At 43.5% G+C, this 25,425-nt stretch overlaps 1 protein-coding gene across 1 annotated transcript in view; it reads left to right on the forward strand.

Annotated features, from left to right (window-relative positions):
- Nucleotides 1-25,425, forward strand: part of VCAN (versican) — a 165,686-nt gene that overhangs the window by 55,288 nt on the left and 84,973 nt on the right. Inside the window, exon 6 of the mRNA XM_086960854.1 lies at nt 24,730-25,023. Within this exon, the coding sequence (XP_086816980.1) occupies nt 24,730-25,023 (294 nt within the window). The remainder of the gene's footprint in view (nt 1-24,729; nt 25,024-25,425) is intronic.

Here is a 25,425-nt window from a genome sequence, read left to right on the forward strand (position 1 = left end):
GTGGCATAGTTTGTGCGTTGATGGCATTTCTCACTCTTCTGTGGCATGGATTATCGTCTTTGCAGCTTGCCACTGGCACGACTCAAGCACTCAAACTGTACTTGCGACATAGGTTCTTTTCAATATTCGCTGTAATTTAATGCTTGTGGTTTTTTGGTCATGGCCACCCTGTTCTTACAGACATGAAATCAGTCATTATACTCCCAGCCATGAGCAGTTCTGTATACCGGGAACTAGAAGTCTAGAAATTAAATATTGACAGATCCCTCAATCAGCCCACCAGAGTTTTTCTTCCCACCGCAGTATGTTTCTGTGTTTTTTGACTGTCTTGTGTCTCAAACATAATTAGTTTCAACATTAAGCACATAACAAACGTTATAGCTTTTCTAACTTGCTTGGTGAGAAATTAAGTAACAAGCTTTAGCTGTGTGACTTTATAAGGAAATTTCATATGAAAAATCCTGGCAACGGAATTAATCCATAAAGGATCCAAATGTGTGTTTTGCTGCCCAGTATTTCCTTGGCAGCTTTACGGCAACAAATGATTTATGTTGGGAATTATTGTTTTCCCATTCTTTTAACATCAACACATTCTTAAACATAAATGTATTTTCACTCTTTTTTATTATTAATGTGGTTCAATGAAACTACACAAACTGCAAATTGTTATTGTCTATTTTCGATTAAAAAAATTAAACCAGTCATAAAAAATGTCAACTAACATTTATTTCACTGACATTTCATAACAGACATGTTTGCTGAATGTAAGTAGCAAAACTCCATTCAGTGCAGTTAAGGGTAGGCAAATAAGAAAAGGCAGATTATGGAGTGGGTTGCTAATTTTTTCAAGAGACTCCAGGCACATTTAGGAAACATCTTGAGGTGGCAACAATGTACACCCTTATTGTGCAGTAAATCAGTGGTCAACATGGAAGGAGGGAGAATGAAGCATAACCTTAAATGACTCCGCGAACGAAAGACCTTCATGAGTTTTTTTTTTTTTGTTCAAAGTAAAGTTTTTTTTTTATTGTGATTTTGTGTGATATGTAGTTTAAGGACAAGGTATTGTTGTTTCTTCCTCAATGTTACAAGCACTGTGTAGTATTTTTCATAATGGGAGGCATGGTATCTGATAATAATAATGGTGTATTTGTACCCCCTATTTACAATCCATGACCATCTGAAGTTGTATCAGCCTCGGCATTGTTCTGCTTCCTAGCAAATAAAGGCACCACATCATCATATGTGAACATAGGGAGGGCTGCAGGCCTTTTCCGAGACTTCACCCAGAGCTTGTCTGTTAAGTTATTCTTGGTTATGATTCTCACCTATAATTTGAACTTCGCTCTTGTTCTCCATGGCCCCAAGGTAATTCTTCCCTCAGCAGCATGGCAGTACTTGTTGACATGGAAGGCACTTCAGTAGACGTGAGATCAAGCACCCTGTGATCCCTGATAACAACAAAGGGTTGATCACTTGCCCCACTCACAGGAATTCCGCAGCCTCCTACAGGTCCTGAGTGGGTGGAAGACAGGCAAGGATTGAAAACTGCAAAGAGTACTTATGTCTCCCAGGTGCAGAAAAAAATGTATGTGTGCGCAGTGCGGACGGCCGGGGACCGTCCGATGCACACGCCCACCATGACGTCGTACGGCCGGGGGCTGTCCGATGCATGGAAAAGGTTAACATAAATTCTAATACATGGTAATTACCTAAGCATATCTAGGCTGTTACTGTCCTCCTTATGGGAGGAGTCCCCCTCTCCCGCTCGGACCTTCTGGGAAGTCACCTATGTCAGCAAAATCTTGAACAGGAGCCCCAGCTGCCCTTAGTATGCCTACCGCAGGGCACCACTTACACCCAGGTTTGTCACCCCCATGGGCCAGTGCTAGGTTATGCCCAACTGCGCCTGGGCGGGTGGCTACTAGGTAAGGACCACGTCAGCAACTGCACAGAAACCCCCTGTACCCCTGCCACCTCCTTCCGACCTGGTGGCAGCACCCCTTGGAAGGTCCATGAATGCCGATGTCAAATGTGGTAAAACAGGATGGCAAAAAGGAGCCTAATTGTCCCCCAATCTTTATATCACCCATCATCATAAATGCGACAATGTACAAAAAGGAAGCAAAACTGTTAGTCGCACAAGATAGAAAATTACTGTTACAGCAAACCACAAGAGAGCAAACCTGATCAAATTCAAAATCTAATTCATGATCAAACACAAATTCATATAATAACACGCTCATCAGTCTAAGCAGCAACAATTCCCTCATAAAAAACACCTTAAAACGATCCTAGTTTTTTTACATGGTGGGTGGGACAAACTCAACAACCTGCGCGGCTCCCAGGGAGGTTTTAACCGGTTCCAGGAGGAAAAGAAAAGGCAGGTGGTGGGGGCACCAACACCTCCGCGGGTTCAACTGGTGAAAGTACTGAGGAGTCCGGTGGCCATGTAACAGGGAAAAGTTTGACGCGACCGCGTCCTGGAGCAGGCAGGAAACAGAGACTTGCCTGCACCAGTGCAGCCGCTTAAATAGTGGCCGGTTCCCAACTGCTGCCCCGTAAGCACTTACGTGCTTCTGGGGCAGCAGGTGCGGCGACCAATCCGCAACTATCCCACCTGGAAGGACGGGGTGGCCCTGTCCACGTCCCCCCCGCTGGACCCTGGCTCCCCGCCATATATAACCCCATGAAGGGGAGAGCCTCTGTTAGTGCCCTTGTTAACAAACACAGGCAGTGGCGACCCATGCAGGTAAGCGAGGTGGGGGCGGTGGGGTGGAAGTGACGAAAGACAGAATAGGGAAAATTCAATAAATAAATAAGACCACTTACCTTGTGCTCGACACATCGGCGATGTGGCGAGCACTAGGTAAGTGGTTTTATTTATTTTATTTTCTCTAATCCGTTGTTTGTCACTTTCAACGTCCCACCCTACTGCGCTTGCCTGCACAGGCCACGACTGAACACAGGCCAGGGACCGTAGCTGCTACTCCCAGCTACATATAATTGCCCACCACTGAGTAGTGAAATTCAGGCGGGTTTTCAGAATCACCAACATAGGTCCACATGGTCTTCACTGAAATCCATCATATGTAACTTTGCCTCATAAACATTTGTTGTGTCTATTCTGAAACACTGAGTGGATGTTGCTCTTTGGTGGGCCTCTGTATGAAGCCCTAGTCAGCAGCTTCCGCAGTCCTGCACTCTCCTGCTGCCATGGGACTGCAGCGGTGATCCTGTGCACATTATTTTGGTCACTTCACCATGGTTGAATAGAATATGGACTTTTAAGCCTCTTGGGCTCCATGGGGGAAATAGTATATTCCTCTGTGGAGTGTGTCCGATACATTATGCGAATGATGAAGATGGCATGTTCAACAAAAGAAAATTTTGTCACATCATCAGATAACATTCACAGAAAATATTTTAATAGTTCAAATATTAATTGACTGATTAACGGAGGGAGGCATGGTCAATATTCCACAAGTACAGTTGCCATTCTAAGATATCCCACGAATCTAGCATATCCACCTCCTTATTTTCATTAAAAGTGTTGTGACAATGACGAATCCTTAAAGGAATGATTGCCTTTGTGTGCTCGCGGGCACTTTTTCTTCTTCACTCTGTTCTCGATGATTTGTGTTCATTCGGGATTACTTTTCACACAATTGCAACTGCTGAAGCCCCAATTGCGGTTTTCACCTGGCTCCGTAGTACCCAGAGCTGGTCGCCCTAACGCCCCCTCGAGCTCGCTCGCGCCCGTGGTGACTGGTTCCGTGAACTCTGACGAGCGCCCCAACGCACGTGACAACCGAGCACGCGACGGCAGCCAAGAAGGTCTCGTTTCCAGCCTCTGAGGCCTATCTCTTGACTCATGATAGACGCGGTCAAGATTATATTGTCCAGAAGGAGTGTTACCGAGAAGGAAACGCACGCAATACTTACAGAAGAGTGAGACTGAACAGGCTCTGGGAAGTCCGCTGATAAGCCTCGGGGCGCAGAGCTCACAGGGCGGCACTTTTCAATCGCCCTTTGTCTGAGAGGAAAGAGCCCGGTGTCTCAGACTCGTCTGCGGTTTTTGGCTGTAATAAAAAAACGAACATTTAAATGGCCAGGTGCTGGTTTTTTTTTCTCCTTGGCAATGCATGCCACACACATGGGGAACACCTCGCCAGTTCTCAGAGCACCGGACAGACTAGGGCCGGGGACCATTCTGAGGGAGAAATCAAAGGCGTCGCCAAGAATAACACCCAGTGGATTATTGTCGGTAACCTGAGCAGGGTCATGTTTTCCACTCTGGCCCTTTCTGGTCAGGCCGTCTCCTGCAAGCCCCAAGCCTCAGGGTTTGGCTGGCCGCTTTTGCTGACTTACACCTCGGCGCTGGAGGCTCCAGCTGACAAAACACACCAACGTGTAGCGCGCAACCTGCCAACTCCCCTCCCCCCTCTTGAATCTGTTCTTCATTCTTTCGGCATCTACGGATACGTCACTCGACATAATACCTCCCGGGGCCATGGTTTCTCTTTGGTGTACCAAGGTGCAAAGACGTACGATGCTCTACTAGGAAACCTTGGACGTTTCGGAAACTATACTTAATTAAAGGCACGCCTTGCCTTCTGCGGGACACTCTCCCCGTGACTGCTTGTGATGCTATTAATAGATCCCCTTGTCATGATGGGCTTCGGATAGCAGCATACCTATTGTTTAAAGTACGAGAGCTTTTATTAAGATGATTTGGACAGCTTACGGGAGAGCTACATACACCATTTTTTTGGGACCACCCATAAAAGGAGATTTAAACTACTACGATTGATGACACGTTTAACTATTGGCATCCCTCTACAGACGAACGCTGCAAAAATACACAGCAACAAGGAGAGGGTGGAAGACTGTTTGACTGTGGGCATCTACTTGCAAAGTAGATGCCAGCCCAGTTTGAGTAAAAGCTTCAAGATGTATTAGCTGTCCGGTGCAGTTTCGTGTAACTCACGCTCTCTCTCTTTTCTCTTTCCCTTTTACTTTTACTTTTACTTTCACATTCCCTTTCTCTCCTCTCCTCTCCTCTCCTCTCCTCTCCTCTCCCTCTCCTCTCCTCTCCTCTCCTCTCCTCCCCTCCACTCTCGCAGGCAGGAATTGTGGGGGAGCGGGGGGGGGGGGGGGGGGGGGGGGGATTTTGAGAGACAACCATGAGAGAAAATTAATTATTTCTTTAATTCATTGTTATGGCCGTCTCTTGAAATCCCCCCGCCCCCCCCCCAAAAGCTGGCCTCACTGCTCTTACCTGCAGCAGCCGCGGCTGCCTTCTAGTACCACCTTTCAGCTCTTTCCACCTCCTCAGCCTGTGGCCTTTCCTCTCTTATGCTTCTATTTAGCCATGCGGACCAGCACCAACTCCCACTGGAAGCAGCTCTTAGTTCCTTGTGCCCATTGGTCCTAACGTCTTCTTTGATCTGCTTATTCCCAGTCGTTTCTTTTTGGTATGTCACCTAGCACTAGCTTCCTCTGGCAGACACTCTCAACTCTTCTGTTGGTTCTATGTGGTGTCTCCTTTCTTCTGCTTCTATCGAGATTTATCTACCACATCTGATATCATTGGCAACAACTTCCAATCCTTCTGTCCCCTGTTCATAGAGTTTTCTCTCATCTCCTCTCCTCAGCCATTCCTCTATTTCTCGTCCGTCTGGCATTGGATCCCAGCCACAGAAGATACAACCTTTTCCAGTGCGTTGCTGTGGTGTCTCCTCTCTTCATCTTTGCCCTGGAACTCCTCCCCTGTGCTTTCAGCCTAGATCTGCCCTACATTCTTCTGTTTTCTGTTTCACCTATGGTTTCCATTTTATGTGCAGATGACGTAACACAAACAGCATGATAGATGTGATTGTGTTGTCAAGAGGACTGCTGTGCTAACTTATTGGAAATTATCTAATCTTCAATTCACATAGACACTTGGCACGGAATCAAAGGCACAGACAATGTTATTCTTGTCAGAGATTGCTTCGTCTGCTCTTTCCCGAAAGCACATACTAAAGACAGGAATCAAACAAACATTATAGGGAGATTAATTTCAAGCTAAACGGATGGCTGAAAAAACAGCTATTTCATAGTTTATCAGATCAACAGAACCACCCAGTGGCACCGGAGGGCCTTAATGCATGATTATGTATTTACATTAATTTGCTCACTTTTGAGTTCAACTTCACAGGCACATGTTAAGCTTTGGGGACACCCAACAAGCCCATTGTGGGTGGAGAAATTACATTTGTCAGACTGAAGGATTTAGAGCATGTCAACATGATATCGAGACACTAAAATCACATATTGAAACAAAACCATATTGTACGAAGGTGTGTCTTACATTTTCTGAAACTGATGGAGACTCAAGATCTGTTTGACGCAAGTGTATTCAGATTTTGCCAATACAATTTCAAAACTAGTGTTGAGTGATAAACTCAAACCAAGAGACGTGATAGGAACCTGAGGACTGGAGGTCACAGTGGTAATTGAAATATGGGCGGGCACGTGATTTCAATTCAAGCCTTGAATCTAAGCATGGCTTGTGCTGGGAATATCCCAAGTTGCACAGCCAGACACAAATGGGTTTCCATTGCAAAGAGAGAGACACACTTCAACATCTAATCTGAATAAATGTAAGCTTCTCCCTATTCCATGGCGGGCTTCTGAACCCAGAACTTCCCCACACCTAGAACATGCTATCACAAAGCTGTGCGTCCATGAGGTCCATGATGCAAAGTTCTGAAGTGACAGAAGAGAACCAAACTCGCAGAGCCCTTCACGGTGATAAAACCAGATGACAATAGTAAAAAATATAAAACCATGTCACTAAATTGTGATCCTTGGATGCTGGAGGAATCTGAATACCAAGCAATGTGTACATATTCTTATTACAGTTATAGGCATTCACATCATCACACTCTAGCGTGATTTCCATCTTGTCGTACGTTTGTGAGACAGAGAGACTTCTAAATGTACTGAACAAAGTACAGAGCAATGAGAAATTTACTGAGCAAGGGGAATGCCAGTACCAACTCTCTGGGTACCAAGAAGGGCGCTAAACTCTCCATAGCCAGAGTTGTCTGGTTATGGAACTAGTGAAGAAGGATATGGGTGAGATTAACCACCGAGGTTTACTTTGTGCTGCCATCTTTACTCTCCCAGGAGCATTTTCTGTTTCTGACGACGTGAGTGATGCAAAAAACACAGTTGATGGAAAGAATGCAGAACAATGTCTTACATTCACCCCAGTACAAAGATCTGGGCCTAAATCCATCGTTTTTTTGCTCTCCACACCACCCTAGGTCAGACACTGGATACATGCAAATCAGCCTTGACCCTGTGAGTGATGCAGTCAGTGACCAGAAGTGTTCCTCGTTGAGATTCTGTGATACATTTTAGGTAGCATTTCCTAGCTGTTTTGAACATTAAGAAGTTGTGGCAGCCCTAACATTACCTTCGTTTTATTTCTATTGCGTGCTTTTGTGTTTGTAGCTGTAAGCTTGCAATTTAATATCAACAGACAGCATGGACCAAAGATCAGAAGTTCCCAATTTAAATCAGCACAAAAGTCTGAAAAACTCAAATGCCTCCTTTAACAGTCAAAGAGAGAGACAGTCGCAAAACCTATGGAAAAGTTTAATTGTAGCATAAATCATACCTGTAAAGTTTTATTGCCTGCTGAGTGGCTTGGAAAATGTTAGCTTTTTCTCTGGGAGATGAAGGAAAGGGCCTGCGTCTGTGGAAAAACGTGATATAATTGTAAGGTTAAAATAGCTGGTCATCTGAAGTATTTATAGATTCTGCTTTCATTAGATGGAGTATTTATATACATCCCTTATATGGGTACAAAACGGTTACAATGTATCAAACTGCTCTCGGCATGACTATTTGGATTCACATCCAAAAGTCAGTTTGCTGATGCAAAAGTGGGAATTGTAAGTTTTGTGACTGCAAAACGGCCTATGTTAATATACTAGATATTCATGCTTTCAAACGAATTGGGCACTGGAATTAAGTTCAGTTTCAGAAAAAAAATTAGAGATCCAGATCTAACATCAGATCTAAAATCAAAAAATCAAAATACATCTATTAATACAACTGCAAATAAGAGCTAAACATGTAAACATTTTAACAACACATTCATTCATTAACTGGACAGTTTATCATCTCCGTTGCACCTGTTGCCATTTTAATGCCATATTTTTTAAAAAGTGATTTTAAAATTATCTGTTGGTAAGTTTTTAAGGCGGGGCATAAAAATACAGCATGTTCAATGGTCTTTACATCACATTTACATAAGGTGTAAATTCTCTCCACCCATCTTACACTCTTCCGTGCATTCATCACAGTTTTTATAATGGCAAACATTTAAATCTGCTTAGCATTAGACATCTTCACACCCTATGCTCCAAATTCCAGCTCAAATATACTTGGGGATTGGCTGCTTGACAGGATTGTGTACTATAACGGAAACAGTGTTTTGTTCTACATAGCTCTACATTATTTTCTATGGAGAAGTTTTTCATAGTATCTTTTAAGTCAAGTCATGTCAAATAAAACTTTATTCAGTCAAAATGCCATAAAAGTCTAACACAGACATAAAAAAAAACATACAATGGGAATAGTCTTAAAAAAACAGGTCATGAAAATACACATCATTTAAAAATCATCCAATAAAGAGAATTGTATTACGATTGCTATCTTTTCGGATGAATAGGCAATTTGTATAAAATGTAGTAATGAATACGCGCTTGAGGTAGTGTTGTTGACTTCCTTCCACCCAGCGCTAGCTGATAGACGCAGAATCTGTTTTAAAGTCACTGTTATTTTGGAAAACTGTTCACCCTGATTGTTTTAAAATAACCCTGTGCCTGAAATTGTAAGGAACTTACCTGCACTTCTCATTGAGCACTTCCGGTCTCCTCTCCCCGGTCCACTGCGGGTCGCAATCCCGTTTGAGTGGAGGGAGGACATTTCCGGTGAGAGACGGGTTGGCGGTCTAGTCCCCACCCTCAGTTTGGTATAAATGAGGATGCAAGGCGAAACGCGCAGCGGACGCGCATGAGGTAGTGTTGCTGACTTCCTTCTACCCAGCGCTAGCTGATAGACGCAGATTCTGTTTTAAAGTCACTTTTATTTGGAAAAACTGTTCACCCTGATTGTTTTAAAATAACCCTGTGCCTGAAATTGTAAGGAACTTACCCACACTTCTCATTGAGCACTTTCGGTCTCCTCTCCTCGGTCCACCGCGGGTCGCAATCCCGTTTGAGTGGAGGGAGGGCATTTCCGGTGAGAGATGGGTTGGCGGTCTAGTCCCCACCCTCACTTTGGTATAAATGAGGATGCAAGGCGAAGCGCGAGAAGCGGGCGTGCCGAAGGCAGGCCAAAGGCAAGCCCATCTGTGCCCGTCTGCGCCAGGACGCCGCCAGGAGCCAGGGAACCTAGCCAATTGCTTGGCCACGCTAAACATATCCAATATGCCAAACAACAACTAATGAACTTACAGACTAATCCCCTTTCAGGATGTAAGCCGAAATCCTGGCCTGATCCAGAAGGCCCATTTGCCTGTCGGGCCTGCCGATTTCAGGCAAGCCACTCCACTCTTGAACAGGACATATTCCCCCTATTAAACCTACACATAAGGGATGGATAACTCTTCTATGTAACATCAGATCTATGCCCAAACATGCCACAGAGGTATGGGACCTATTGTCTTCAGTCCAACCGGAGATGGGTTTTTTAACTGAGACCTGGCTCAAACCCCACAGTGTACCCGCCATTACACTAGAAATACCAGAAGGATATAAGATGATCAGATTAGATAGAACTACGAAAACAGGGGGAGGAATTGCCATTGTGCATAAAGAAGATATCCAGATCTCCATCCTGGATCAACGCGAGGATGCCAACATGGAGATCCAGGTCTTCAGAATTGAATCCTCCCTACAAGCTAGCTTGAAAGGGGCATTAGTTTATCGTCCTCCAGGACCCCTTGCCGATTTTTCTCTGCAAATGGTCGAGTTACTAGCTCCCTATGTGAACACATGCAAAAACTTCTTACTCCTAGGAGATTTTAACTTTCACAGTAAAAGTATAAAGGAGCAAGCTGCTCAGACTGCGGGGTTTTGCTTCCATGTAATGGGCCTACTACGCCGAATCTTCCCTTTGCTCCCTGACTCCTCCTGGAAAACCCTTGTCCAGGCACTTATATTAAGTCGCCTGGACTATTGTAATGACCTGTTAGTCTCTGCCAATGAAGCCTCGCTGGCCAGATTGAAGGTGGTTCAGAACTTGGCAGATCGAATGGTCCTTAACTTCCCCCGAGAACTCCCTCCCGTCCTCTCCTGATGAAACTACACTGGCTTCCCATCCGCCAAAGGGTCAAGTTCAAAATATGCTGCACCATTCATAAGGCATTGTATTGCTCAGGCCCCTCTTATTTATCTGAGAAATTCAAGCCTTACACTCCCCTGAGATCTATCCGTTTGAGCACTAAACATATGCTGGAGGTACCACGAGTAAGAAGAACAAGACTGGGAGGTAGGGCTCTCTCTCCTCTTGGTTCTCACTACTGGAATGAACTACCCTTACCTCTGAGGCAGTATGCAGACCACCTACAATTTAGGAAGCTGCTAAAAACCACTCTTTTCTGTACCTATTAGCCCACAGGGTCCCACACCACCTTCATGTGCCGTTTAAGCGCAGAGAAACCCCTTCGGGGGTCGATTCTAGCGCTATATAAGCATATAAATAAATAAATAAATAAATAACACAAATCCAGTGAGCCCATGTATTGCAGAAATGCTAGCCCTCCCTTATGGAGTCTCAGGTTTGATTTGCATAAAATTGGAACTAGGAAAGAGCGTCTCAGCTCTGAATATGAAGTGCAAAATGAAATGAAGTGGCTAGTGCTTTGTACTGAGGTGCTATCACACCCACAAGGCGGCAGATCCCTTTTTCAGACCCCAGCAATGAGAAAGGCAAATTTGAAATGCAAGGTTCCAAGCCTGATATTAGTTAGCCAATATCGAAATGTGGGATTTTCAATCCACACTAAGTACGGCTCAGTGCTACATGTTATGGATACAAGAGCGTACCTGGCAATTGAGTCCTTGACCTGGGTGATTTCCAGGCGAGTATTTATTCAATGCTCCATTTAACATTGTTTAACACGCACCTTGTGTTCGAGCCCAGCCATAGAGGGATTGTCATACAGATCCATTAAGCCTAGTATCATCAAGGTGTCTTTCACGTAGGACAGGTGTCTCCAACCAGTTGATCAGTAGCTACCAGTTGCTCCCAAACACCTTCAGAGTAGGTCACAGTCTTGAGTTTATTTTTAAATAAGCAGAGGGTTGCGTTTTCCTTTTAAAGTTAAGGGAAGGCTGAGTTTATTTTACACTAGCTTACCCGTCGTGCGTTGCTGCGATCTCAGAAGAAAGGAAATTTAAGGAAACTTGTTATGATAACATTCAATTTACATGGTGTCATTTTTATTGAAACGTATTCATTTTAATATGGAAAACATTTTAAAGTGTTGTTTTGATTCTGTTTATTTATTTGAGTGCTTGTGAATACACGGTGTTTTTTGTTTTTCCGTCTGGTGCGTACACAAATAAATCAGAAGGTTTTCCGACGCGTAATTTGTCATTTGTAATCTATATTTATATAGCGCATTATCACCAACGGTCTCTAAGCGCTTGCTTTGGGAACCCGTCCTGGTTTTTCCCTGTGAGATAACCCGTACTGGGCACCCGCAAGGTGAAAGCCAGGCATCCCGCTACGGGGGGCCATAGTGAATATTAATCAAGCTATTGCCCGGAGTTGCAGAGTGTGAACCCGTGATTCGAGCAGGCACCGAAGCGAGAATTATCGAGTCCGTGGACATTTTGGGCTCAAGACACTGCCGCGTCGGGAATTGAACCCTGGTCCCGGGTCTGACCTCTGCTTCATCATCTTCCTCTTCTAACCATTGAGCACTGGTCATCATCAGGACTAAATCATTTAGATCAAATAGAAGCAATACGTGTAGCTTGGGAGCTATTAACCACACAAGGAACAGGGCAGATATGATCTCTATGTTTGAATGGGAAACATAAATGTATATAAATAAATGAAATTGTAAGAGAGGCACGTTTAGGATACATCGGAGCAACACACAGGAAGGTGCAGGACTGATAGATGAGACAGTCACTGCAACTCTCGCTGTTTGTGATAATGCAGAACGGGAGATGACACTCAATCCTACAGTGCAGATCTTAAGATGCGGGCACGCTTAAACAGAGAGGCAATGCGACTGTCAGTGTCCATGTCCAAAACGGATTGGAATATTCTTAATCAATACTCAGTGAAAGAACACCTTTTCGTCCTGCCAGTCAGATGCCTAAGACCAATTGTGATCTCACCATTTCTGGCACCTATGGACATTGCTGGCTCCATATTCTATCATAGGTGCTCTTACCAGAACTCTCCCCCCTTCTACTGGCTGACTGGCTGGTCCATGTACTCCGCGTTTATCACCTATTCTTCCTCATATGTGTATTTTTATCCCAAGCTCACTGAAGCAACCACAAGGTGCTATGTAGCAATTTCCAAAAACTCCAAATGAAGAGAAATAATAGTATTTTTATGAATAGTTTGCTAATGATTATGTCAAGGCTTTAACTGTAAATTGCTCCCCGATTTCCAGGAATTCCCATTTTGAAATAGGACACTCATACTTGGGCATGTCGGTGTGCAGTGCTTCTGTCTTTAATATGAGAGGGTGTGGTAACAGCTAAAGCTGCCGACTTTGGCACCGAGGAAAGGGCTTCGAGTCTCGACGTTGGTTCAACATCCTGTGATTCTGGCCAAATCACTTAATCTCCCCGCACCTACAAAACATGAATGTGTCCTTGTGTAATGTAACTGGTGCTCATGTAAAGTGCTCCAATATCTTCAAGTCGAGTTCCTGCTATCTAAAAACTTCAACAACAAAAAAGTCTACTTGTTAACATAGATGCTTTCTTAAAGGCTTTAAATATACATCAAATAGAGCGGGCCTCATAACAATAATATTATTGACCGTTCGTACAGCACCACCACAAACGTACTTGACACTTAAATATTGCAGTTAGTATCACCAAAAAACACTAAGGCTCTTTTCATCAACTTTGTAAGGATGAAAGGCAATATCAGCCCTGACAAGGATGAAACGTGTGCATTGCAGGATTTACTTAGACATCAATAGTGGGTAATTCTGGTCAGAGTTGCAATGTTTTGTAAGCATTGTTGGCCCTGTTAACAGGGTGTTCTACAGGTGCCATTCATAAATAGGAGGCTTAGTTCTCTGGCATTTTCAGTAATCATCACAAGTATAAAACATCCTAACCTAATTGTTGGCATCTTGAGGATTTGTCCAATCCCAGCAGCCCTCATGTTTAAGCAAGAATAGAAAATGCTGACATGACTAAAAACAGAATAAATCCCGGTTTAAAATCGCGGATCTTTTTTGTTTTAAAAGGTCAAGAGATCGGGCGTGCATTGAACCGTGGCGTGATGTGAATTAGCGGAACTTATGTACTTCTACACTCACCAAACCCCCTACTGTTTCCGAAAGCAGGTTATTGACATGAAAGGGTGTGAGTTAATAAAATGAGATATTCATTCTACTATAAGCCTCACCTACCCCCCCCCCCGCGAGCTTAAATCCAGGCAAATGATGTGTAGGCAGTGCAAGGGGGCACTTTTGAAGGTGTTGGTGCTGGGTGGCCAAATTCACCTATATCTACCTATCTGAAAGCGTTCCCCAAAAACGTTTCTCTAGCTGCCTTTGGAAACTGGAAACTTTATCTCAGGGAGGGGGCAGAGAAGGGGTATTGAGAGCTGGGGCTAGGCTAGGGTCGGGGGTGCAGTTGCAGGAATTATAGAGCGCAGGTATATGAATGCATATTGTCAGTCCTCCCAGTTTGTGCTTGGGGAGGGCCAGCATAATTCTTTTAGATTAAAAATCAGCAAAGCTCTGTAAACCACATGTGCGAATTTCTTTCAAGCTATGCAACGCATGGCAATCCTTTGAATACACATGTATATGTTCTAAGAGGGCCGTCTACAACAATGTTGTGGAAGTTAAAGATAAAAAATATTAATGCTACAGTGCCTTATCTCTAATTAAATTATAATAAAAAGGATGGTGTAGCCTTTAATGAAAGAAGGGCACCCTATCTCCGTGTACATATGCGCTCTAAAACTAAAACGGCCTTGTAACATACAACAGGAATTCAAAACACCGCCCACTTTGAGAGGCGTGCTACATCACGTGGTCTGCTCTTCACTCTGCCGGGATGCTGGAATCTTAGGAGATGTGTGACCAACACACACGTCTCACACATGAACACACGGTTACTGCTACTACAGTGTCAGTGTATTCATGGGTTGTGCACAATCTTCTAAAGTAACCGTGACATTATGGGTCCAGAGGAATAAAATTGTGAATGTGTGTGCGTATGTGTGAGTGTGCGGTAACCCCTAAGGTTACTAGTAGGCACTTTTCACAAAAGTAAGAAAAAGAGGTTATAATAAGTCTCTTCATTTCGAAATTGTCATCAATTGTGCGCCTCTAAAAAATCCTTGATGGATCTTTAGCATTTATCGGGACAGTGGTCTGACTTAGTCTACCCAATGGACTGTGTGGCGTGAGTGTTACTAGTAGAAAAATCATTATAATACAACACAATAATAGGATAACAGGTGTAACAATGGCCAAGAACCCGGAAGGAAGACCGACCTTGCTAGACTCGCCTACCTCCCTCTAAGGGTGAGATGATGTGGCACTAGATTTAAAGTCTTCCCAGAAGCTCTCGGGGGCTGCAATGCGAGTTACTCCTCCTTAGGTGCAACATTTAAAATGTGACAAAGCCATCAAGGGGTGCAGACACCTCAACAACAACACCACAAAAAACAATGATGTGGAGGAACAAATAGACCCAAAGTATTAATAGGGTCCATTCAATTACCCCTACGCAGTGGTACCTAGTCCCATCTCATTAATATATATTTTTACAAAGTCACATATCAACGCTTGCTCCTGATCATAACCAATATATATTTCTTTTCATTGGTTTACTGCTTAAGATCAGTTGTTCATTTTCCTTATTTCATCATTCATTTAATCTACATAAAACATTAACACTCAATAACATAAACTCAAATATATAATTATACAAAAATGTATTAGAAATAATTTCCTAACTCCCTAAATACAAAAAAAGTGTCCGCTTTCTCAATTCACTTCGGTCCACTGTGAGGTAATCCTTTGCACACTTTAGGTACCCTATCCACCTCTATATCTTTTTCCGGTGTATATGTCCAATTTTAATGCAATTATTATGTTTTAACCGATTCCTCCGTCCTTGTCTGTCGACGCGTTTCAGCCCTGTTACTTGGGCCTCCTCAGGACCGGGGTGTAGGGACCAACTTATGCAGTACTGTCCCTGAAGCACCAATATTACAGTGCCATCATCACCATTTATACAGGCGGAATCTCTTGTTATGCCCCCTACAAATTCAGGACTTCTCTATGTCTCGCAAGGCTCTGTCAAACCGTTTTTGTCCTATATACGTGCGCCCAATGTCAACTGCATGTAACACCTCACTGATATTCCACTGGTTTCCAAACTAGCATCATTCTGTGCCTGCCAGGTCACTAAGGTGAAAACAATAACATCATTGTTTTGTGTGTGTCTAGCATCCTGGCACTCTCACACTATCAGCCGTGGAATGTGGTAAGAACTGTTTTCAAACAAGTGAATTTAAGGAACTGAGAACTGCACTCCATTTTGGGGCCTCGAACGCATCCTACCAGGTACAATAAGCTTCTTAATGAACCAGGATACAAACAGCAAGAGAGGATGTAACTTGTAACAGAGCAACCAGTGGGAGAGATTTTATACAGAGGTGACTTGATACTGCTGGTAAATGACTTTATAAAACATTTCACCACATATATTACTCTGTGTTACGACTGTTGAAAAATACATGCTTTCTGCATAACAAAAGAGCTCTTACGCACTACATTACTTTGCTACACTCTAACTTGCTTTAAAGAAATCATTAGACACAATTTGTTAGAGTGAGTAATACAAATTGCTGCCTGAAACCGATCTGGCATCTGTAATAACATATCGCCCCTCTGTATGAGAAAATAATGAATTGGCCCGCTGCCCACTTCACACGTCCTCTACTTTCACATTGGCGCTGCAAAACCTTACTAATGATAGAATGCGTGCTGTATATATATATCTACTATAACATAACATACTAAATGAAACATGCATGATGATTGTGAGAAATATTTTCGTTTGTGTCCCCTTTCAAACAGTTGTTGTAGCACAGAAAGGAAAGACACAGCAATGGCACTGTTCACCAATGAATATCGCCTGCTGAAGATGCGCTGCATTTACACACATGAATGTGAGCCCTGAGGAAGGATTGGGCCTTCTTCAGGTTGTCTGTGTTAGGTTTGGTTGTCTTTGGTTCTTGTTGTAGAACAGGGAGTGGATAGTCTTGGTATGGTTCAGGGTTTTTTTTTTTTTTTTTAGAATTTTTTATTGAAGTCTTGGATAAGCTAAATCGAAACATACAATGACAAATCATATACTAACCATAATGTACACATACCCCCCATATTCCGGAGCCACAACTATGACCATCTCAAAAAAGATTAAAGAGAGAAAAGGAAAACCAACATAGTCAGAATAAATCAATTAAAATTGAAATAAGAACCCCAGATTTTCTCAAATTTCCGAATCGCACCAACTCTTTTAGCATACAGTTGCTCACTATTTCTGACCTTTTGCATTTTATAACGCCATTCATGTACGTTAGGGCAATATTGCAAACACCAATTTTGAAGAATTAACGATCTCGCTACAGCCATAGCAATGTATATTAGTTGAACTAGTTGCCCTTCTAACATCAATTCCGGATCAAATCCATACAGCTCCGTCTTTTCTTTCTTCGGAGTGGATATTAGCATGGATCTCCTAGAAAAATGGCAGAGGATAGGGTTTATGAAGCTAAGCGATTATATGGAAGATAACGCTTGGATTACGATGGCAGATATGACATCCCGGGTTCAAGGGAATTTCTTAATGCTGGGATAGTATAAGCTGATTTATGGAGTGCTGCTCCAATTAGATCCCTCACTCCTTTTTTCCCCTGTGCCGTTAGTTAATGAATTATTTTTTTTAATACAAGAAAGAAAACCGGGGGAGTGGAAACGTCGCTTAACCGCGAATAGGGATCCGGACTTATGTCTTAAAGCAAGTAATAAGTGGCTAGGGCAGGAAAATTTGGTACTAACTCCTGCGGTATGGAAAAGAATCAATGTGCTGAACTTTTCTGTACTAAGAGGTGCCAATTGGCGCAGAATGCTGTTTTTTAGTAAATGGCTTCTGTATTACACTCCGGCAAGGGTTAGTAAAATGTATCCTAATTGCTCTTCCAATTGTTATAGGTGTCTGCATCATAATCCTGCTAATTGGTCTCATGTTGTTGCTCAATGCTCTAAAATTGTACCTTTCTGGGAAGAAATATTTGCATTTATGCAAAACCAGTGTAAAATCTCAATCGCGGTTAATCATAAACTGATTTTGTATGGATTTGATCCGGTATGGTTCAGGGTTGACGTATCCCGTGTGCAGACTGATAACCTTACACAGTGTGGTCTCCTTGCTGGTTAGCAGCTTGAGTCCCACTTTCTCAAGTTGCTGCTCATCAGAGCTTTGAGCGACCGCTTCGATGTTTACCCACTGGTGGACAGACCAGTGAGTCCCACACACTTTGCACCTTACTGTGCTTTGGAGACCGGCCGAATCTGACGAAGTCCCCAGATCTTTTATTTCAGGTTTTCTTTTCCATATTTTCAGTAGCACTTAGATTAAACCATGCCCGGTCCTCGTTACACTTCCTAATTTCCCTTCACTGTACATTGTTTTGGATTTCTTTGTACGGGGCAGGAAGCAAATGCATGAGAGGGGTGCATTTCACAAACGACCATGGAAGAAAGGGGCCATTAAGCATGTTGCAGTTGAAACCTTCATTAGCCTGGCTTTGGTTAATGTTTCTTCAGGCAAACCCAGGAACATGCTCTGCCATTTTAACTGGATGCCCTTTCACCAGGCCTTTCGGCGGATTTAATGGAGTTCGTTTTATGTATTATGCACTTATATAGCGCGAATCTGCCACCCAGAGGGTATCCTGGCGCTTTTGACTCTACTGGACCAGCTACACAGACACGTTGTTATGCTGTTCTAGGGAAAAGATGGGTTTTAAAACTTTTCTTGATTCTCTTATGTGTGTGCCCGCACACACTGACACACACAAATAGCCACACCCACTCAGACGTGAACACGCACACTCTCAAACACATGCACAGAGACACACAAACACAGAAACATAGAAACTTAGATGTAAGCATGCACACATTCATACACCCAACGGCACAAACATTGAAACTCACAAAGACAGATACACATGGACATAAGTAAATAAATAAACATACACAAAAACACACACACACAACGACTTAAAGGTAAATAAAAACATTCCTAAGGATGCTGGTATAAATGAATTGCCTGCTGCTGCTGACATTATCTTCTGCAAATAACATGGAGGCTTAATTTGAGCGGACGGTTTCCGATGCTCGGCACCGGCTCTTAATTGTCAACACCTGCGCTTGTGGCAGTCTGCCATAAGGTGGCGCTGTCTGAGATGACTACATCAACAGTCAATTATTAATTCAGTTTATATTAAAATTGACTTTTACCTGCCGCCCAAGCTGTTCTTATGGGGAACATCCTTTACAACGCAACTTTTACCACGCAGTTCCTTTACGACGCAACTATTACAACGCAAACCATTACAACGCATTGCGCTGGGGGGCGCTCTAGGATAGGGAATAGATTTAATTTACTAACCAACACCTATCCCTAGTCTCCATGGGGACTGGAGTTGGAATAGTAAATTAAACTATTCACTATCCAGCACCCCATAGCGTTATGCGTTGTAAAGGTTTTCGTTGTAATACTTGCGTTGTAAAAGCATGCTTGGTAAAAGCATGGGTTGTAATGTCATACATCCGTTCTTCTAGCTTTGGGGGCATGGAATAGTCTGAATTGTCACACTTGTACGAGTGTGATGGTTAGAAGCTGTGTTGTAAACGACCATTGGCAGCATGGTAGGGGCAATGTTTAGTGCAAGTTGCAGTGGCCTCCTGAGGAGAGCCCTGGCACTTCTTGTTTTACAAATGCAGCACTGCTTGGAGGTGACACAGGCACAAACCTGCGCTATGAAGCAGACCTAGAACAGGTGGAGGTGAATCCACAAGGACATTCTTAGTCTTTCTTAGTGAGTCATTTGTAGGCCTGTCTATAACAAAGGCCGGAATACAACAAAGGCTTTGTCACACACCCATCAGCGGGTGCCTTGAGGTTTCCTTGCCATGAAGTCTGAGCTCATGAATAGTGATTGACCCGAGTCTAACTTGGTGGCGCTTGAGTCGTGAATGGAGGAAAGGCATGGGGCAGATGGGGATGAGGAGAAGAGGGTACTCGTGGAATACGACCCTTCTCTGGAACACAAGCGACCAGTGTAACCACGGCCGCGCCTAGGCCATGGTGATGTTACCCTAGGGGCCAGGCTCTGCCACTGAGACAGTCACATTACTCTCTTCCCCGCGAGCAGAGCATTGTAAAGTGAAGGGCAAGCAGCACCTTCTATGAGCTCCTTAGACAAACATGGAATGCGGTTAGCAAGAGCGAATACACATAAACTGCAGTTTCAGTGTTAGGTTCACCATAGACACCGAAGGGGTGCACCCCATTCATACATCAGCAGAGAAAGCCCAGGCGAGAGCCCGCAGGCAGCCTGGATGGCCCTGGACCGAGCCTTTTATTTTTTTACCTTACATGTTTTCTCTTTTTCTTCCCTTTTCTCCTGTTCATGCAATCTTTTGTGTTTCTATGTTTAATGCGGCCAAAGTGACTGTGTTCAACACACGGAAGTGATGAGTGATGGACCGACAGCTTGTGCAGCATTGGAATGCTTCCTGCTGAATGGGTGATTACGCTCTCTCGAGATCTAGCAGACAGATTCTCTGTTATGTTTGCTGATCTGTGTGGAGAAGAGAGTGATAACGCTATAAGTGCTCAATTGCTCTTGTGTTGGTTAAGCAGCTAATGATTTACTTCCGGGTCGTCTCCATTTCCTCCGGAATTCAAGGCGGAGATGCAGTCTAGTGGCTAATCTGTTGACTGTGGATTTAGGAGACTTGATTCGAATCCCAGCATCCCACTTCAAGTCCCTGTGTGCTCACAGGCAAATCCCATTTCCTGACTCGGGCTCTGTTCGCAAATTTGCCAAATTGAGAATCTTTAGAAGTTTGTTGATCCTCAACATTTTTCGCTTCAAAAACAACTGCACAAGTGAAGGTGTTTCCTTAGAAGAGTTAGGCATGTAATGCTAAAATATGTCTGCTCAGATAACCGTATACGGGTCAGTCGTATACGGTTATCGAACTGATATTGAAGGTGGGATTATGGCACATATACGAGGGGTGTTTCAATAACTCGAACGAAGGAATCCCATGGCAATCCTGCGAAAAGGACATTGAAAACCTAAGTCAGCCTCAGTGAGACTGCTTGTTGGTAATTCATTGTTCTGAGGAGTGAATCTTGCCTTGTGGACGGTTAGTCAATAATAGTGTGACTTTCTATTTGCGTGTCTGTGTAACAGTCTTCAAAGCTGAGGCTTCGAATGCCTGTGTGATGCAGAGATCATGTCACAATTCCTAATATCTGTTTTTTCAAATAAATCAGCTAAAAGTCCTAGCTCTTTACATTTGATTCTTACGGCTCAGAATGTCCCTGCATTGTCCTCAAGGAGTTGTACGACCACACCATACCCTGTGTGTACTCTCATACAATACCCTGTGTGTACTCTCATACACTGCCTGCTCATTCATGACAGTTCCGATGGCAGACATGTCTTGCGTGGCCACACTCACTTACTTGGTTTGTGAAGCATCTGTTCCTGTCGTGCACCACTTTCACTTCATTTCTGGCCCCTATTTGATACGTTGTGAATCGCGTCCTCGTGATTCTTTTATACATCTGGGAATCCCTGCAGTTTACGTCACCAAATGGCCTGGTTATTTCAAAGAAGAAACACACAACCTATTGATGTGTGCGGTGTGCCCTGCTCTTCAAAGATACAAAAGAGGAGAGACACGTTCCTCTCCCCTGGGCCCTAATGTGTTTTATGTTGAAAGGCTATTTAGCATCCATACCGACAAGTACCCACTTTAGACATGCTGATTTCAAATATTAACTTGTGCTGCCAGAATGCAATAATTCCTTCAAATAAACGCTATTTCCGTGCAGTGCCAGAAAAAGACTCTTACAGCCAATCTATTCTCTGTCTCGAAGAGGAAACCAGTGTGTTACCCAGACTAAGGCCTCTTCTCCTCCCATCCTTTTTAAGAACGCCATCCATTGACCGGCTGCGTGTCCTCCTGAAGGCACCACAATATCTTTCCTGTCTTTGCTGCTCAGGTGGGCTGAATCATAGCTGTCTCCTGATACTCATTGGTTTATAGCCCTAAAACGGTTAAGGTACCTAGCTACTGCCGCTGGTCACTGCATCAATTCCTTTGAGCATCATGACTTGCATATCTTTCTTTCTTCCCGCGAATGGTGCATAATTACGCAATGCGCCCTAATTGCGTAATCTAGAGTAAACACGGCAAGCAAAATTGCTGAAATTACGCGATACTACGCGGGCGTAAAGGAAATGCTAGCAAGTCTTAATGAAAATCCTGTCCTACACCACCACAGCTCATGGACAAACCAGGCAGTGCTTTATCCACATCTACATATTTTATTTTTAAATTTAGAGATTGGCTCGCTAACGAGCATTTAAAAAAACAGAAGGGTTCCAAAATCATAGTGCAGCTCTAATGCATCAACACTGCCATCATGTGGTCAAACAGGGAACATCTTTAACTTGCATTTCTTTGATCTCACTCCAGCTCGAATCAATAGCATATAGGCAATATGCCCAAACCTCTTAAGAGTGCTATATTAAATCAAAGTTTCTGCTCCATAGCATCAGCTTGACTGACTTTCAAAATTAACAATCTCGATAGCATCAAATCGAATAGCTAAACTACATAGTAACTGATTCTGTAGCTGGACGGTCGGGATCTGTGCCCCTCAATCTCAGATGTTGGGAATTGGGTGGAAACCCATCCTAAAGTAAATTGAGGCTTAAAGACATATTAGGCACCAAATATGAAATAGAAGTAGCATCTTTTAAATGCTACATAATTACATGTTTTTTCCTGTAAAAATTGGGATGAAACAAGGAAAGCCTTGCGAACGCTCATGTGGCTGCAACGGCTCCGCACTGATGGCTAGAGCTGAGCTCAGTGGCACTGGACTGATTGTATAGATTGAAATTGATTAGAGAAATGTGTGCACCTTTTCTAACATTGGCACTGGTTGCTTGGTGTAGGAGCTGGTGTCAGAGTCCCTTCCATTGTCAACTCAGGCCCCCATGTAGGGGGAATTAGCACCGCAAGGCTTCTGGCTGAGCTGGCCTACGCCAATATGAAAGGGCAGGAATGACCATATTTATGAAATACAGTGCATTCCTGTCCTTTCCCCCTGCACTGGAGCACAATTTGCTGCCTAAAGGGAATGCAGGCACCCTTGCACCACGGTGCAAAGTTGTCTGCGTTGCATTCAGGATTGTGTTTGTGCAGGAAGGAGCACCTTCCTGCCCAAAAACAATTCAGAGAGGTGTTTTCCTCTTTCTGTGTGTGCTGAAGAATGCAGCACACACAGAAAGAGGAAAAACCAAAGTGAAGCAAAAATATTTCTCTTCGTTATGCCTGCTCTGGGGTGGCGTAAGGTTTTGGAGCTTCCCTAGGTTTACATAAATAAGTAAATCTGGGGCAGCATTAAAATCCATGGGTGTTGCTTGGGAAAACCCTCTGCAGCGCCCATAGAACGCCTTCCTTGGGCAGAGTAAGGCAACGCAGCGACTTGCTCTGCTTTATCTTACTCCATATCTAGGAGGCCGTGTAAAGCCACGCAGAGTGGCCTTGATTGGCCTCATAGATATGACTGAGAGGTTTGGGAGGCCATCAAAATAAGTGATGCTGTGGTGCCGAAAGCCTCTCATAAATAAACCCCCAATCTGCTGAATCCACTGCTTGTTTTGTGAGCAAAAGCATTTGATTTTACAATTTGTAGAAGTTAATGCAATGATGGTGGCTGGAGTCTGTAGAAGGTAAACATGTAAACCATTGTCTCTTGTTACAATAAGAAATCGTGCAGTGTGGATCGTACAACTGTGACTCCTACCACTACTACTACTTCTACTGCCATCACTTCTGCCAACACTATTACTTCTGCTACTACTACATCTGCTCCTATAGTACAACTACTGCTGCTACTGTCATTACCACCAACACATTTACTGCTATTACTACATCTGTTCCTAGACTTTTACTACTACTACCCCATAATACTTCTGCTGCTACTACATTAAGTACTAACATTTCTACCAACACATTTACTGCTACTTCTACATCTGCTCCTATACTTCTACTAATACTGGTACTACTACTAATTCTACTACTGCCCAATAATACTACTGCTACTATCACTACTACCAACACATCTACTGCTACTACATCTGCTACTATAAAGCTACTACTACTGGTACTACTACTAATACTACCACTGCCCCACAACACAACCACTACTGCTACTAATACAATCATTACTACCAACACATATACTGCTACTACTACATCTGCTCCTATAAAGCTACTACTATGGGTACTACTACTACTATTACTACTACTACTGCCCACAATTCTACCATTACTTCTACTATCCTTCTTACCAACACGCTTACTGCTACTACTACATCTGTTCCTATAAAGCTACCCCACTACTAATAATGCTTACAATCACCTCATATATTTCCACCTGGAATACTTTTGCAGCATACAGCATTTACCCCACACAGACACAGCCCGTTCCTTTCATTTACTTGGCCATGGTTGGCTCAGTAAGGACTGAACATATGGACAGCCGTGGTCCGTGGAGGTAACAGCAGTGGGGTGCTGGGCTGGGTAAGGGGGGATTTCGAGGGACAATGCGGAGGGAAAATTAAAGAAATAATTAATTTTCCCTCAGCATCGTCCCTCGAAATCCCCCCTTACTCGGCCCCACTGCTGTTACCTGCATGGAACACGGCTGCATATGGAGATGTAGTCGGAGAGCTGTCAAGGAAGGGGGACATTTTTGATAATCCAGGCCCTTTCCGCTGAGACGTTCTGCCAAGGTTTACCTACTCAAACGTGTCTGCTGAAGATGAGGAGGGTACAGTATCCCTGCGACGATTCTCCAGACATCAGTTCCAATGGAAACATCCGTTTCTGTCCATATCACGATCACAGAGGAGATTGTAATCAGTTCTGACTTTTTCTTGATTTACTTGTGAATTTGCAGGAGTAAGTCACACCTACCATTTATCAATTGGAATCGTTGTGCTTTAGAATTCTTTAGTTGTTTGTTGTCTCTAGTGGAATACATGCTCTCAATCCGGATACCTGGTCTTGTGAAAATAAGTTATGATGCAACTTTATTTTCCTTTACACAGGTGAGGTGTTCCACATCAGTTCTCCAACCAAGCTGACATTTGAGGAAGCAAAGGCGGCCTGTGAGAACAAGCAGTCTATCTTGGCATCTGTTGGAGACCTCCATGCTGCCTGGAGGAAAGGTTTCGACCGCTGCGACTATGGCTGGCTATCTGACGGCAGTGTCCGGTACCCCATCTCGGTGGCTAGACCTCAATGTGGAGGTGGGCTGTTGGGGGTACGCACCAAGTACCGCTACAGGAACCAAACCTACTTCCCTGACCCTCAGAACAAGTACGATGCCTACTGTTTCCAAGGTAAGCATGTGTCTCCCATTCATTTCTGCTTGATTCAATCAGAATATCTCTGTGGGAGTGTCAAAGGAGGGGACATCTTTCTTTATGTGTTGACATTCTTCACCCTGAGCGGCCGTTTTTAAATGCCTTGAGGATGCCTGCACACATTGGACCTAAGCCGCTTTATTATTTCTGTGAGAAGCTGTGTCTTGTTCATGATTTTGGTGTAATTTACCTAATAATGTCCTTGAGTAAGCACACTGATCAATAAAATACAGATTTAAGAACTCACTTTAGAATAACCTAGATGAGTGTAAATAATATAGAAATGTTTCACACCTCAGAGGATTAAATAGAGTGGATGACGAATTAATATTTGCATTAAATATGTTTTTCCAGATATGATTTTTTGGTGTGATCCAT

This window comes from Lissotriton vulgaris, chromosome 3_1 (assembly GCF_964263255.1).
Source record: "Lissotriton vulgaris chromosome 3_1, aLisVul1.2, whole genome shotgun sequence".
NCBI lineage: Eukaryota > Metazoa > Chordata > Amphibia > Caudata > Salamandridae > Lissotriton > Lissotriton vulgaris.